At 25.2% G+C, this 15,674-nt stretch overlaps 1 protein-coding gene across 1 annotated transcript; it reads right to left on the bottom strand.

Moving 5' to 3' along the window:
* Positions 1 to 238: 238 nt before the first annotated feature.
* Positions 239 to 15,380, bottom strand: daw (activin beta chain dawdle). The gene is made up of 4 exons (XM_011504255.1): positions 15,068 to 15,380; positions 6,721 to 6,978; positions 5,038 to 5,420; positions 239 to 490 (listed from the first exon to the last, which is right to left on the bottom strand). The coding sequence occupies exons 1-4, from the start codon at positions 15,378 to 15,380 to the stop codon at positions 326 to 328; spliced, it is 1,119 nt and encodes a 372-aa protein (XP_011502557.1). The 3' UTR covers positions 239 to 325.
* Positions 15,381 to 15,674: the final 294 nt, after the last annotated feature.

Genomic DNA, 15,674 nt, shown 5'->3' on the forward strand with positions numbered 1-15,674 from the left:
AGTTATAAATTGTTACTAATAGTCAAAGTGACGTTTAAGAAAATATTTGTAAATTAGCCGGACTTTAAAGTAATAAAGTTGCTCTAACATGAAAGAAACTCAGATATGTAATCGTAATTATTGACTTACAATGTATTCTTATTGATTCATTATTTTCAGTCTCCCTTAAATGCAAATGCGCCTAAGTAAAACAAAAAACTAATTCCACGAGCTCCCATAAGAGGATTAAGAAAGAAACAAGGCATTATTCTTAACGATATTCAGAGGATAAATTTTAGAAGCTCCGGTACATTTTAGCTGATCGTAGTGCGTTTGGATGCTTGGATTACATGCAACCGCAAGCTTCGACGACCATATTTGGCAAAGTTTTTTGCGTAATAGTGTTGTTTGAGTCGACATATAATAGCTGAATGGATGATAGTTGCGTTGGCGAGCAGCAAGGAACTATTTCGTTTCGACGGTGAAGGGCTTTGCCCCGTGCTAACAGCCTCTGTAAAAGCAATTAAATACAATTATTTTTTTATCTTTTGATCTTCTTAAATTTATCTTCTGCTATGAGCACATAAATTTCAGTTAATTTTTAAGATGCTTTGAATAATATAAGGATAAAACACATAAAGAAATTTTAAATTTTAAATAAAAAAAAGAGCGTAAAATGAACGCAATAAGTGCCATATGCATGCTATGCAAAAATGTGTGTCTATATGTATGGGAGAGATAGATAGATTAATAGAAAGATAGAAAGAGAATGAGAGAGAGAGAGAGAGAGAGAGAGAAAGAGAGAATGAGAGACAGAGGGAGAGAGATGAAATGAGAATGAACATTGAGAATACGTGGGATTGAAGTAGACAAATAATGAAAATCAAGGTGCAATGGCATATGAACGAAGTCCTGCGGAATGACTATATAAGGACTGAAAAAAGACTCTAGAATGAAATTATATAGTAATACGGAATAATCAAAAATCGATATTAGGTAAATAATTCCGAAGAAAATGGATTTCTGTAACAGATTGAAAATTAGAAGAATTTACTATATAATTAGGAGATTGGTTATCGCTATGGAAATCATAGCGAGCATATGACGTTATTTTCTTTGATGCACCGGAAGTTCGGACATTATATGAATTCTATTATATAAATTTGAGTAATTTCTCTCTCTCTCTCTCTCTATCTCTCTCCCTTCATTATCACTGATTAAAACTTCGAGTCGTGCAAAAGATGTTGATTTATTAGAATTTTTGAATTCGTGTAATTAAAATTAAATAAAATTTAATGTAAAAAAGTTACTTAAGCTAGTTTTTAGTTAATATAGAGAACATTGATTAAAAGGCAATATGAATAATCGTATGTAATGTGCATTGTCATTCTATTGTATATTTAAACAAATGTATATTTGAGATTGAATCAGTTAAGGATAGGATACTAATTATATCATCATACACATATTTCCTGTACATTGTTCAAAGAATTCCAAGCTCATCGTGGATAGGTTGAAAAGAGGTTCGAGTATATATTGCTAAATGAAGAATTAATTGAATAATTTTTTTATGTTCGTTACACTAATGTCTACGATCAAAATTCTCTACGACTATCATATGAGAATTTTTTATAAAAGTATTTATAAAAATATATATTTATTTATTATTTTTTTTTTTACAAAAAAAGAAGATTATCATACAAGTATATATAAATGTAAGCGTTTCAATTCATTAAAATTAAAAATGATTAATTTTGTTATAATTTTTATTTTTGTAAAAAAAAATCCAACTTAATTACCAACTCGAAAAACTATGTTCATAAAATTAAGCAGAAAATTCGAAAATGTAAAAATAATATGAGAAAGCTATATAACAATACAAGAAGGAAAAATATTTTAATTTAAAATTTTATCAAAAGACATTCAATATATATATATATATATATATATATATATATATATATAAATAATACCTTTTGAAACTTTTTATCATTTTAATGAATGAAATAAATTACTAAAAGAAATAATTGGAATTTATTACTTTATAGGAATATACACTATATATACCTAAGCAATATGCTGGTAATATTGATAAAAAGTTACAATAACGGGTGAAAATTTACATTTTAACATAATTGCGTAATTTACGTAATCTCTCTATATGCAGATATCATAAAATCAGTGAATAAATTATGTTTTCGCTTTTATATAACAAAACTAAGATATTAACAAAAATATGAGAAAACTAGAGTGCAGACGACGAAAAGTCGCTTTTCATCTTAAAATCGATTCAGTATATTCCAACTAAGAACAATGCCTAGGTGACATAACGCACTCATATGCAGAATGATTTTAAACGTACGAAGAATGTCATTCCTGTTAGCTTTTGGAAACTAAACTCAGATCCAACCATCCGGATTACCTTCTAGAGACGAAAACTAGCGACATTGAATTTCCGTTATTATGCGACAATATTGTCCCTGTTCTTACATCACACAATACAGCATTGCCAGAGCATCTCATTTCATTAATCGCCTGGGAACGTGGCACATGCCAAAATGGTCAGGGACAACATTAAAGTCTAGGAGGATTGCAATTTCCGAGTTACGCGTATGTACGTAGTTGTACTCAAAAGACCGGAAGAAGCAACGCTGTGTTTTATATTTATTCTAGTCATTCATATATTTATGACAAATATACTTACGGATATGGAATTTTTTAAGCCATTTGTGAAAAATTGTTATGGCTCTTGATTAGATGTATGCAGTTTCTTTTATTTTATGCCTGTTACATTTATATCTATCATTTTACAATGTCTGTTGTTGCGGAAACGATAAATATGCCAAGTTATTAGAATAATTTATACAGATGATATTAAAACTTATTTCATTAAGCTTAATTATCTTTAAAGATTGTTGCAAAATATTCGGACTCGTAATATTTGTTATTGAATCAAGTGAAGCCAAAAAAAGTATTTTAAACACAAATGATAATGACAATTTCCATTTTTACTTTATTAATATTTTTATTTATATTTATAAAATAATAAATGTAATATCAATTAATATTTTTTTAATCCGTAATATATATATATATATATATCTTTCATGAAAGTTGAATAAAAATTTCAAATCTTTAAGTTAAGTTATAGTTTGTAAAGTAGTGTAATGGAGTAAATATATATATTTTTTAAGTTATTCGAAAAAATATAAATTTTTTTTTATTATTATTGATATAATATTATGTTTTCTTTATCGTGAATATAATATATATTGATGTAGGAATTTATTGTTTTATTCCGAAACTATACTTTTCTTATTCAAAGACCAAATTATCGATAGCATTAGCTATCTTTCTTTATGAGAAAAATAATTGCTTATATAATTTAACAAATATAATGTTTATACAAGTCATGCAAATATTTTTAAATATAATCTAATATAATATCCATTTATTATTATTATAATTTTGTATAAAATATATTTGTTTGAGTTTGACGGCGCCGTAATAATAAAAATTATAATCGAAGAATTAATCATTAATTATTTAATTAGTTTAGTGTAATTTAATATCGAGTATTAATTAAACAAGGGATACAAAATGCAATTAATTTGGTAAATTCCAATGTGTAAATGACTAAATTACTTGTGTAAATATGTTCGTGCCGTGTGTGTAAACAAGCAAATACACGTGACTCATTTGTAATTGTCAATCAAAACACAAAACATAAATATAATAGCATTATGGAATATCTTTGTAATCAATTAAACTTATTATTGGTAATGATCATATCTATATAAATCAGTGATGGTGATAATCAGTGACCCGAAATTATTCGAGAATGAATTCATCTATATATTGTAGTTATTTTTTGTAGAAAGCGATAGATTTAAAGTTTTAGAAAAGTGAAAGCAATATTATTCTAAAGGATCATTAGAATATTTTTTATAATTTTACGTACATTCAGAATAACAATACAAGAGTTATCTTATTTACATTAGCTTAATACTTAAGTTAAATATATCGTATAACGCGTCTCTAATTGCGATTAAAGGTAATTTAACAATGTATTTTTTTCGACAAAATTTTGTGAACTAATTGTGAAAATGAATTTATTTTATATAATCCAGCGGTTTAATCAAATAAATAATAATTTAATCAAATATTCACAATAAATATGTTATAATATCACAATAAATATCGTATCGTAGATTTTCTCAATGAATTATAATAATCTAAGATATTGTAGTTATTCCTACCGAATGAAAGTAGCAGAGTTAAATTTTATACTATTTTGTAGATTATAATAAGAATAATAAACCACAATTATTTCAAAATTTAGCACTAAAATATAAATTATGTATGTAAATAAAAATTGAATATCACTATTAAATCAATATTAAATATAGAGATATTGTTTGTAATTAACTAAATATAGCACGGCTCCTACTAGTTTTGATAATTTAATATCGATTGATTATAAGAAAATTATTCATTTTAATGAATGAGAAACAAAACCATTTTATAATATAGACATACATATATATAACACATATGATTTAGTAAGCGTATGATTCTATTGATTAAAGAATATTAATTAAATAATATGTGCTGTCACTGTTAGAAAAAAATTACATAAAATAATAGAAATATGCGAATAATCAGTTATATAATCACAAGCTATCATCATGTTGCAAAAATAAGAATATTGGGTACATGTACATATAAACACAAAAATATGTCTATAAAATATACTGAAATAGTTAATGCATACTTAAGTGGAAATAAACTTCTTTTATACGTAAAAGAAAAATATTGAAGAGATAAATATTAATATAGATAAAAAATAAAGATAAATATAAAGAGATAAAAATAAAAAAAAAATAAAAGAAAAAAACAATTGAAACAAAAAAAGATAAAAAGTAAAAAAGATTAATATTATTAGTTTAAAATCGTTAGATCAAATTGTCAATCATTTTTAGCTCGTCATTTACCTCTATCTTAATTACACCAGTATTCGCACGGTATCGCCGTAATATTAAAGAAGGCTCCACCTACCCGAATAACGTCGTTATGGTGTGTGCCGCTCATGGTGATGGATACAGCAGTGGAGCAGGAACCCCGGCAGAAGTAGGCGTGGTAGCCACTTGGGTGTAATATCCAATCGCTCCAGCCGATGTCCTCGAAGCTAATGTATAATTCGTCCCTGCAGCACTCCTTCATGTTCGGTTGGCAGTTTGAGTTTCTTTTGGACCTGTATCGTTGGGGCTTCGGAGCCGTCTGTATCACGAGGAAGGGCTTTAGTCGGCCCTCCATCGACACCGGTCCCGTGCTCCGCTCGATGGTACACGTGCTGCAAGCGATCTGGATCGAATGGTTCAGACGTTGCTTTTCCACCCATTTGCGCACCGCGAAGCCGACGTCCGCCTTCACCCAGCCTTCTATAATTATTATTTGTTGTTGTTAAGTAGAGACGATGGTAATTGAGGGCTGATTGAGGAGTTTCGAGAAATTATCCTGTCGCTTGGGTCTAGCATTCAGGATGCTGACTTCAAAATCAGCTGTGCACTTTCCACTTTATTGCGAAAGATCGAAATTCTTTATTAGCCTAATATGAGAAAGAGTGCGATTTTATATTTTAAAGTAAATATAAAACATAAAAGCACGTACACATAATTATAAATAAAGTTGAAATAAAAGAAAAAAGAGCTTTAATAGACGGTGAATCGCGGCCTGTAAAATTGCACACGCAACACAAAAATAATTGCTTGAAAATAATGAAAATCATAGATTTAGAGTTTAAAAAGGAACGAAAATTGAAAAGATCGTTACTTAATATATAATGTATTGTAAACACTCCGTCAAGTGGTTATTTTACAATGCATACGTATAGGGCTAAATAAATCGGCTCCGAAAAACTCTTAGTGTATTTTCTATATTTTGGAACTATTTTGTGCATATTTGTTTAGAATTCTAATTATGTAGAATAAAAAATTTTTAGTTTAAAGAACAGATAATTTCTTTAATATTTCTCGGATATAAATAATTTCAATATCTACCACACAATTATATTTTTATACAATGACAATGCATATAAAAGCTTTGATAATATAAAAAAATAAGCACAAAGATTAACACATATCACTTTCTATTCACGTGCTTCGACAATTATTAATTTGGCGATGACTGTACTTTGATTTAAAATCACAATTTTATATAAAGAAATCATTAAAACCATTTTTATCTATTTTTTAATAGCATTTTCTAATATGACATATCTCTATATTTTACTTATCGTATAAAGTGGAAAATTAAGCGTATATGTATAACATCTTTTACTCCAATGAAACAAAGAAGATAAGATTATAATATTGTGAAATGACAATTCAATAGGAATTTTTAGTAGCTTTTAATGATTGATCGAACAAATTACCACCCCTTTTATTTTTATTATCATTATTATAATCACCATGTTTTCAAAGTCTTCTAATAAAATTTAGATGTCAGATAAAAAATGGAAGTAATATAATATATCACGTGAAATATTACCGATGGAAAATCTAGTAGTATGTTAGTCAAAAAGAAGATAGCAAATGATCGAAGTATGGTTATCGAAATTTATTTCAACAAAACACTCAAATAAAGCGAACGAATGCATTCGTAATTGGATAGATGTAAGGAAAATCGATGCCTCAAATCATGTTCTTATGTCTAATTTAAATATCGAATTATGTCTCAAACCTCCAATTGTAGTCTCAAAGATGGCCATAATGGTATTCTTTTCGAAATTGCCACGCTGATCCCAGTGGTCCAATTCTGAGAGCACAAAAGTTTGATTGAAACTGTCATTTCTGTCTTCCTCCTTGTAAAACCAAAGTTCCGCTGATGTTACATCGACGAATTGCATTTCATTCGGCAGGAAAAACGTGAAGCAAACGGCGGGATTGAAGCCGGTTATATGATTCGAGCTCTGACGACACTTTTTCGAGTGAGGCACGCCTGCAACGGACCCAAGTTTTCACAAGACTATTATCAATTTTTATAGATATAACAATACGAACAGTATACTGATTAATAAATAATTTTCATTTCTATTTATCTTGAGTTAATAACTTAATTAGAATTTCCATCAATTATGTCTTAGTTCATAATTTCGTATATATTTTGATATATGAAATGCTATATTCTTATATAAATGTATATTTGATTGATTAAAAAATATTTTTAGAAATAAAACTGAAGTATTAATTTTTAATTCCAATTTCGTTCAAATTATTCTATTATATATATTAATTGAATGAATCCTCAATATATTATTATTTAAAGAAAGGAAATTTGTTTGTGTAAAAGATACTATAAAAATGAATTTATGAATATTTTCAAAATACTAATATAAAATAACATCATGCATATATAATATTATTAAGAAAATAAAGGATTATTAAAATTAACATATTATAAGCTGACAAAGCTTATTTAATAAATGCCATTATTTAAGCTTCTTGCACTCATTGATAACATAGTACATTGATACATAGATTACACGAATGAGTAAATCTGGATGTAAAATGATCAACAAATGCAAGTTCATCGATATAATTGTTTGGAATTCCGTATAAAAGATGATTAACGGCATCGATTTTCGAAACAATATTCAATGCACTTTCTCATATTATTCTTTAATTATAAGAAAATGCATTCTTCATCGCTCAAAGTATATGCATGATCAAATGACCTCGAACTCTGTGAACTTGCACTATGCTTTGATTTCATAATTCTCTTTAAGAAACGTTACTGTGCGCGTGGCTTCCATAAACATTCAATTATTTTCGTCCATTTCAGATTTGTTATCATATTCAAGTTATATAATCTTTTAAATGATTAATATTGTTATATCACTTTTTATTTCATTAGACAACGAGAAATATAAATAATTATATTGTATATAATATGTAAAATATAAATTATTACATCATTTGTAAAATATTTACAATTTGATTAAATATAATGTGGCAAACTTTTTATGTTTTAGGGGGTATTTTCCCTTTTTCATATACATAATAATATCATTGAATGTATTTAAATTTTCAGGCTACTCTTGTAGAGTTGTATTATTTTAATATTAAGCCAGAGAATTAAAGTGCATGTAAATCAATCAAATTTATCAAAAAAAAATCGGACGATGAAAATAATAAACTTAACACATATATAATAATATTTTTAAATTATTTAATAAATGGCAGTCAGCACGATATTTAATTGGGCTTATTAATTAGGCTAATGGTAAAAGTAATTTACATTAACAAGAATTTCATCATTTTAAATTATTATAATAATTTCACATATAAAAGATATATATATATATCAAAAGTATAAATATTGTTAAAACATTAATTTATTTTTAAAAACTCCTTATTAGATAAATTACAGAAATAAATTTTAAGAAGTTCGTGTATACCGTTTGTTATAGCAAGTCATTCATAATATTGTTTGAGTATCGTGTCTTATTGTATTTTACATATTAAAATACAATCTTTATCTTATTAAATGCTTATTATTTATTCAATAAACAAAATCTTGTATTAATTAGCTATAGCGAAGGAATATTATTAGAACGATGAAAGAAAATTATGGAACATAAGAAACTTCATAATTTTAATAATATCAGCTTATTATATAAAATAAAATACTAACTGATTTAGTATTATGAAAATAATCATCAATAAACTTGCTTGTAGTAAATTTAAAAATAAAATAATAAACTAAACAAATTTCTTTAGAATTTAGATAATTATATTGAAAATCTTTAAAAAAATGTACGTAAAATATTATTTATATAACGTTACTTTGTAAAACTTCATTTACAAACATTCATCAATCCAATCTTTGCACTAACAATATTCGTTTATGTATTGTCGCCGGATTGTCCATCAATCGAAACAATTGTTATAGTAAAAATGTAATTAAATTAATTATCTTTGTTAAAAATATTAACAATTTGAAATTGTGAGTATTTATAATTTAAAGATGACCAGATAAATATTTATTTTTATTAACTCTTTGGCTGAAAGAATTAATTTAATTAAATACAACACAAGCGAGAATCAGTGTAATACAGCAAGTTTCTTATTTCAACGACTGAAAAAATAAAAAAATATTATTTTTGGTGCAATTTTGAGACATAAAAATAATTTAATTTCGCTTTATATCACTTTTTTAATTAATAAAAGTTAGTGTATAATTGAGCAAATTTTATAAAGAAAATTATACTAACTACGCGGTGATTTTCAAAAGTTATGAATAAAAAATATTTTAAGGTTTGAATATAAAATATTATTTGTATAAATAAAACCTAAGCGTTGTTTTCAACAATTTAGTGATGCTACCACATTATTATTGTAGTACAAGTAATTTCTAAAAGTTTCTTATAATTTCACAGAATATGAATATACGATGGGAAATAGGATTGCATCTAAAAAACACACTTGGTTTGATCAGTAATGCACATCCTGAAGTTTTAAATATGCAAGAAGCTCTTTCTATTGAAATAAGCGAATAATAAAAATGAGGCAGGCTTTGGTTGTCAAGTGTACATTTATATAAATATATTATTATATAAATCAATAAATATATAAAAATATTTATTTATTTAAAAATATTATATTATATGTTACTTATTGATAAGTGATTTTAAAACATTATTAGTTAGGTAAAAAAACAGGCTTTAGTAGAAAGCAGGTAAGTTCAAGATTAATATCTAATTAAAAATCTAATTGTATGCATATAATCAACAATATAGTAAATATTTTCTTATATTTATTAATAAACTCACCTTAATATCAAATGCATTTTAATATCATTTTTGTCAATTAATTTTTTTAATTATATTCCTTATGTAACAATAATTAAATAATCATACTAATAATTTTCAACAAATTGTTATTATATATTTATACATACATTTGTATATTGTTATTAATGATAATTTTTTAATCATTGAAAATTTAATAACAAATTACAGTAAAAACCGCCAAATGCTATTAATCTAGTCGTTAAGATACCGAGGTTAAGAAATTTCAATTGAAAAATAGAGGTCAAGGTTTTAACTATTTTAGTTCGATCTTAGAAAATTTTTTTTAATAAATAATAAGAATGATTTAGGTTTATTTAATGAATGTATGTATATCACTAATCCATTTTTAGAATTCTTTCTTTAGTTAAAATTTGAACTTTGTATATAATTATTATTTATATAATAATACACCACATATACACATGCATGTATATACACACTTATATCATACATCACAGGCGGTAACGGTTTATTTGATTAAAACACTTATACTATCTTATTAATTCAAGCTTAATGTTGATAACTAATGTAGAATAAATGAATGATAAATATTATAAAAATAAAGGTAAATATTTTAATTTCTATTTAACATAACTGAAAGCAATATCTACAATCATAAATTTGATTGATAGTAATAAAATTAATACTTTAAAACATTATTTCAGCATTTCAGAAAAGTTATTTATTTAAGATTGATAATAATAATGATATAAAATTTCACAGTTCTTTAATAAAAGATTATTATATGTTATAATAATAAATATTTTAAAAATATATATATATAATAATATTATTATATCTTCCTAATATATTTTACTCTAACAAGTATTAATTTAAAATATAATCTTTCATATACAATATATAATCGATAAATTTAATTAAAATATATAATAAAAAAAGGTGACTAATTATTATTAATTTTGCATAAATTTATTATCTTATAATCCAAAAAAATGAATAGTATTATATATTATAGTATTAAATATTATTTATTTATATAAAAATGAGATTATGAGACTAAACGAGAGAATTAAAAGAATGAATTTACATATTATTTTGCAGACCTAAAATTTATTGTAAGGAGAAAGCCATCACATTAAATCAGAAGCGAATACTTTATATACGTGATTGTAATATAGTTATTTATTATTTATTCAATCATTATGTTTTTAATGTGAATTAATAGTAAACTACACGAATAAAATTGGTTAATTTTTTAATTCGATACACTTAATGATTCAGTTTTTACAAGACTTATAACAAATAGCATTGAAGATAATAGATCATTTAACAAACACAACTAAATTGTATGAAACCAATTACTAATAAATTCATACTAATAAATACATAAAGGACTTGTAAGGGCAATGAATTATTCATAAAAATGGACGTAAAATTACATTATTATTATATTTCTCGTATACTAGACATATTATTTTCTTAACATAAAATCATATAATTTATAATATAACGAATAGATTTCTATTACAGAATAATATGTATGATAAGATCCTTTATTTATTTTAATTTTTTTTCTATATATACATAGTAAATCAACCAACATCATAGATGCACATATTAAATTTTAATATACATCTTCCAATTAATTCAATATGTTCTTTTTAACGATTAGTATATATTCTCCCCTTTTGCAGACATCCCACAAGTTGAAAGTTGTGCAATAGCGTCTTCGCTGGCACGCCCTAATACGAGCCATTAAAAAGTTACGGAAAACTGATATAAGAAGCTTTACACGAGTTTAAGTCAATGATAATGTAAAAAAAAACAATTCAGAAGTCTATACTGAGGCATACTAACTTGGAGTTGAAAAGCTTATTTGAATACCCTATTGCGTTTTCGTATTAAGACATGAAGATAATTTTGATGGTATTATCGATATCGCAATTTTCTTATAATCACTTGAAATGAATTTATATATACCATGCTAAACTCTCACTCGTAGATAAAGTGAATTACTAAGTTTATATTGGCTGTGCTCAAGAAGCATTTTTCTTTGACAAAGGGCAACGCAATTATGTGATATTGGCTTCATGGTCGTGAAATGTTGTGAATAACTCAATTGAACAATACTCAACCGCATACAACTTTTATTAGAACAAACACTGCTGTAATGCATATTAATTGAAATATCAACCACATTTAGTCTTTTGGCATCCGTATGGTAAGCGTATTTCTATTTCGATTATCTCAATACCTGCTTCTTGATTTTATGTGATTTGATTAGATTATTATTTACTTTATACTTGAGCTCCACTATTTCTCAGTTTATGCATTTTTATTTACCAGATGATAGAAAATAATGTTATGTATTCTTATTCGTTTGGTATTTTGTCTGGGATTTGAGTGACTTTAATTTAATATTTTTTACATTTCTCGAACAAAGTCATACGTGTGAAAATATTTGGTCTTTATGATTTAATTTTTCATTCATGAATTAATATTTTGGAATTAAAAATTACGTTTTTTATTAGTGACTTTTTGTGATTTATCATTAATTTTTGTAATTTTATATGTATATATAAATTCAGAAAGATATTTTGATATTTTTAAATGCACTTGATTTTTTTATTATTTTCAACGAATCGTTGTAACAATATTAAAATGGATTTTATATTTTTTCATATTGATTTTTATGAATGAAACATAAATAAAATGTATTACGCAACGTGTAACTGACAATCTTAAGTTGCGACCTCTATGCTACGCTAAAATCAATTTAACAAAAATACTGTCTTACCATCCTTTTAGTGGTTTACTATATATAGCTTATTTATAGCAATTAAGGGTCATATGTGATGTTTACAAGTCTGAATAATAAAAATGTCGTTTAATATTTCTATATCATTAAATATGTATTGTGATGCAGATAAGAATTATGAAAAATGGAAAGTTACATAGAATTTTATGATACAATAATGACTGAATAATCTCTCTCTCTCTCTCTCTCTCTCTCTCTCTCTCTCTCTCTTTCTTTCTTTCTTTCTCTAAGTCATAGATTTCATTTTATATAAAACATGAAGAAGTATGTAGGGTCTAAGACAATTCAGTGAAAATTAGTGATTGTAATTGGATAATGATCAATTAGTTGAAATCAATTATAAATATTTTAATGGAATATTATTTCAATCACAATTCTAAGGATATATAAATTATTTTACATGTAAAAGTTTATAATTAAATAATGTAATAATATGTAATTAATCTCATATTAAAATTAATTGTTTTTAACATAAACTGTACCATTTGCATTAATTAAAAATTTTTATGAATATGCAATTAATCAAAGAATAAACGATAAAAGGGGATTTAATTATGTGATAAAATGCTGCACGCAATAGATAATTGCAATGCGTATTAAATTTAATTATCATAATAATTATGTAGTATTAAATTAATTTTATTTAATTAAAAAATTATAATTTATGTATTATTATGTATGAATTTATATATTAATTTATGTTTTATTATATATGAAATTACATGTTAATCTATGTATTGTTATGAATTTATATGTTAATTTATGTATTAATAAATATTTAATAATTAACAGTTAATCTTATGCTGGTCCCTTGTAGAAATTAAAAGAAATTTAATAAAAATTGGTAGAGCATGAACGTTTTAATTAATAATTATATACTTTTATGTGATAGAGAAAAATTTATTACTTACTTTCATAATATTAAAATTACATGGCATATTTAAATTATAAAAAAATTTTATAAAAATAAATTATTTATGAGGTACATAATAGGATTAATGTTTATAGAATTACTATTGTTTTTAGATAAGTATTATTATATAATAAATTGTCGATACTACATGGTTTCTAAATTGAATAAATAATATATAATTCTTTTATTATATATTTATCATCTATTAATATATTTTTTCTTGTATTTTAATTATATTTTAATTAAAATAAATTATGATTATATATTTGTTATATAATTTTTTTGTTAAATATTTATTAAAATTAGGCGTAAAACAAATGTGAGCTAAAATGAAATTTTTTATATAATTTATAAAAGTATTGTAATTACCTAATAAATCTTGTAGATAAACTTAATTTACAAATTCAACTGTTTCTGTAGATTAGAATTGTTCTGTAGCATATTTTTACATTTCATTAGTTATCGGTGTATTAAAGAGTAAAAAATGTTTGTAAACGCAATAAACATCTACATACGCCGAAAATAATAAAAAAGGCACAAATCAGAATTCGATAAAATTATGAATGTTAATTACTGAATAAATTGATTATATTCTTATATTTATTTTGTGTACTTTATTTTTCGAAATATATTTTTCTCTGCAGAATTTAATTTCGTTTATAAATTTAAAGTGTCATTTTATACATTTTACATCATGAAATTTGATTTCGGATCTTATCATTACCTTCATCCTATTTTTCACTATATAAATCACAAAAGCAAACACAAAATTATAATACTAAAAAAAATGAAATAGGAAAAATTAAAATAGTAAACAAATTTTTTTTAATCTTTCCTATTTCATCCTCTTTAGCATATATTCTCTGTTTTCAATATTTATTGATAATAAAAACATGATTGAATACAAATTGGCGTAGTTTTGTGTAATAAATAATTACTTAGGTATAACACATTTCTATATTTTTAAAACTTAATGAGTTGAATATTGTTTTGTTTTACAATCAATTATTAATCATTGAAATTATCAATATAAATTACTAATTAAATACGAAAAAAATATGTAATTTATATACAATCATTTTTAAGTATTGAAATTAAATTGGTAAGAAAATTAAAATTAAATTTGAAGTAGATTTGAAAGTATAAATTTTTCAACTTTTATGTTGAAAAATTATTAATGCAAGAATTTTTTAAATTTTACTAGATCATAGATTTTTTCATCAGAAGAAAATGAGGTACTAATTCAGAATTTGTTTATATTAGAGGATACGCATTAGAATATCGAGAATTTTCTTATACTTCAGTTTATAACTTAGTAAGAGTATTTAGTAGCGTTACTTAAATATTTTTAATCATAAACCATACAATATTTAAAGCATATGATAAATTCAAACATATACTATAATAGATATTTCCTGTTTATCGTAATGCATCTATACAACATATTACATGCTCATAGAGCGTTTTACAAGCAAGCTTCCACATAAGAAATACAACTTAGAATGTTTTATCAAAGCACAACTACAAAAGCACATTGGCTCACCTTCATTTGGAAAGACTACAATCTGATTAGTCTTGCCATAGAAGCTCTCAGCTGGTATCTGCGGCTCCAAGGGTTCGCCAGGTTTTAACTCTAGTACGTGGCCATTGATCAAAGGCTTGGGCAGTGTAGACAAGGACAGCGACACTTCCGGTGGCTTTTCTAATCTCAGCTTACGCAGTATTTGCTGTTTGACGTACTCAATCCTGAGTTCCGCCAGTATGGGTTCCATATGCGCCACACGATTTTGTGTGCAACCGCTACACTCATTTTCACTCAATGATGGCTTGGACGATGACTCCGTGGACGAATGCATGCTGAGCCACACCGACCTAATGGAACTAGTCATTGAACTCCAAGAGCATAAGGAATCGTTAATTGTCCAAAAGGCAATTAGTGAAATTACAATGACCTTTTTCATTCTCGTCTTTGCGACAGTAAGACTAATTAAGCAAAATGTGGCACTTGCGTATCGTGACTTTTCGTCGCTTTATACTCACAAGCTTCCAATGTCCAATCTCACATAATCAACTCCAATGCAAGATTATCACGTGGTATGACCAGATTTCGATTCTGTTGCAATTGTACAAAATTGTTCGCTCATCCAATC

This window comes from Ceratosolen solmsi, unplaced genomic scaffold, assembly GCF_000503995.2.
Source record: "Ceratosolen solmsi marchali unplaced genomic scaffold, CerSol_1.0 scaffold10, whole genome shotgun sequence".
NCBI lineage: Eukaryota > Metazoa > Arthropoda > Insecta > Hymenoptera > Agaonidae > Ceratosolen > Ceratosolen solmsi.

Excerpts from the sequence above, each read along its gene's own strand:
- daw (XM_011504255.1), bottom strand. The coding sequence starts at position 15,380 with ATGCATTCGTCCACGGAGTCATCGTCCAAGCCATCATTGAGTGAAAAT. Across the intron at positions 5,421-6,720 it reads CTTTGAGACTACAATTGGAG|AAGGCTGGGTGAAGGCGGAC; the intron begins GTTTGAGACATA and ends TAATAATTATAG. Across the intron at positions 491-5,037 it reads ACCATAACGACGTTATTCGG|AGGCTGTTAGCACGGGGCAA; the intron begins GTAGGTGGAGCC and ends TTGCTTTTACAG.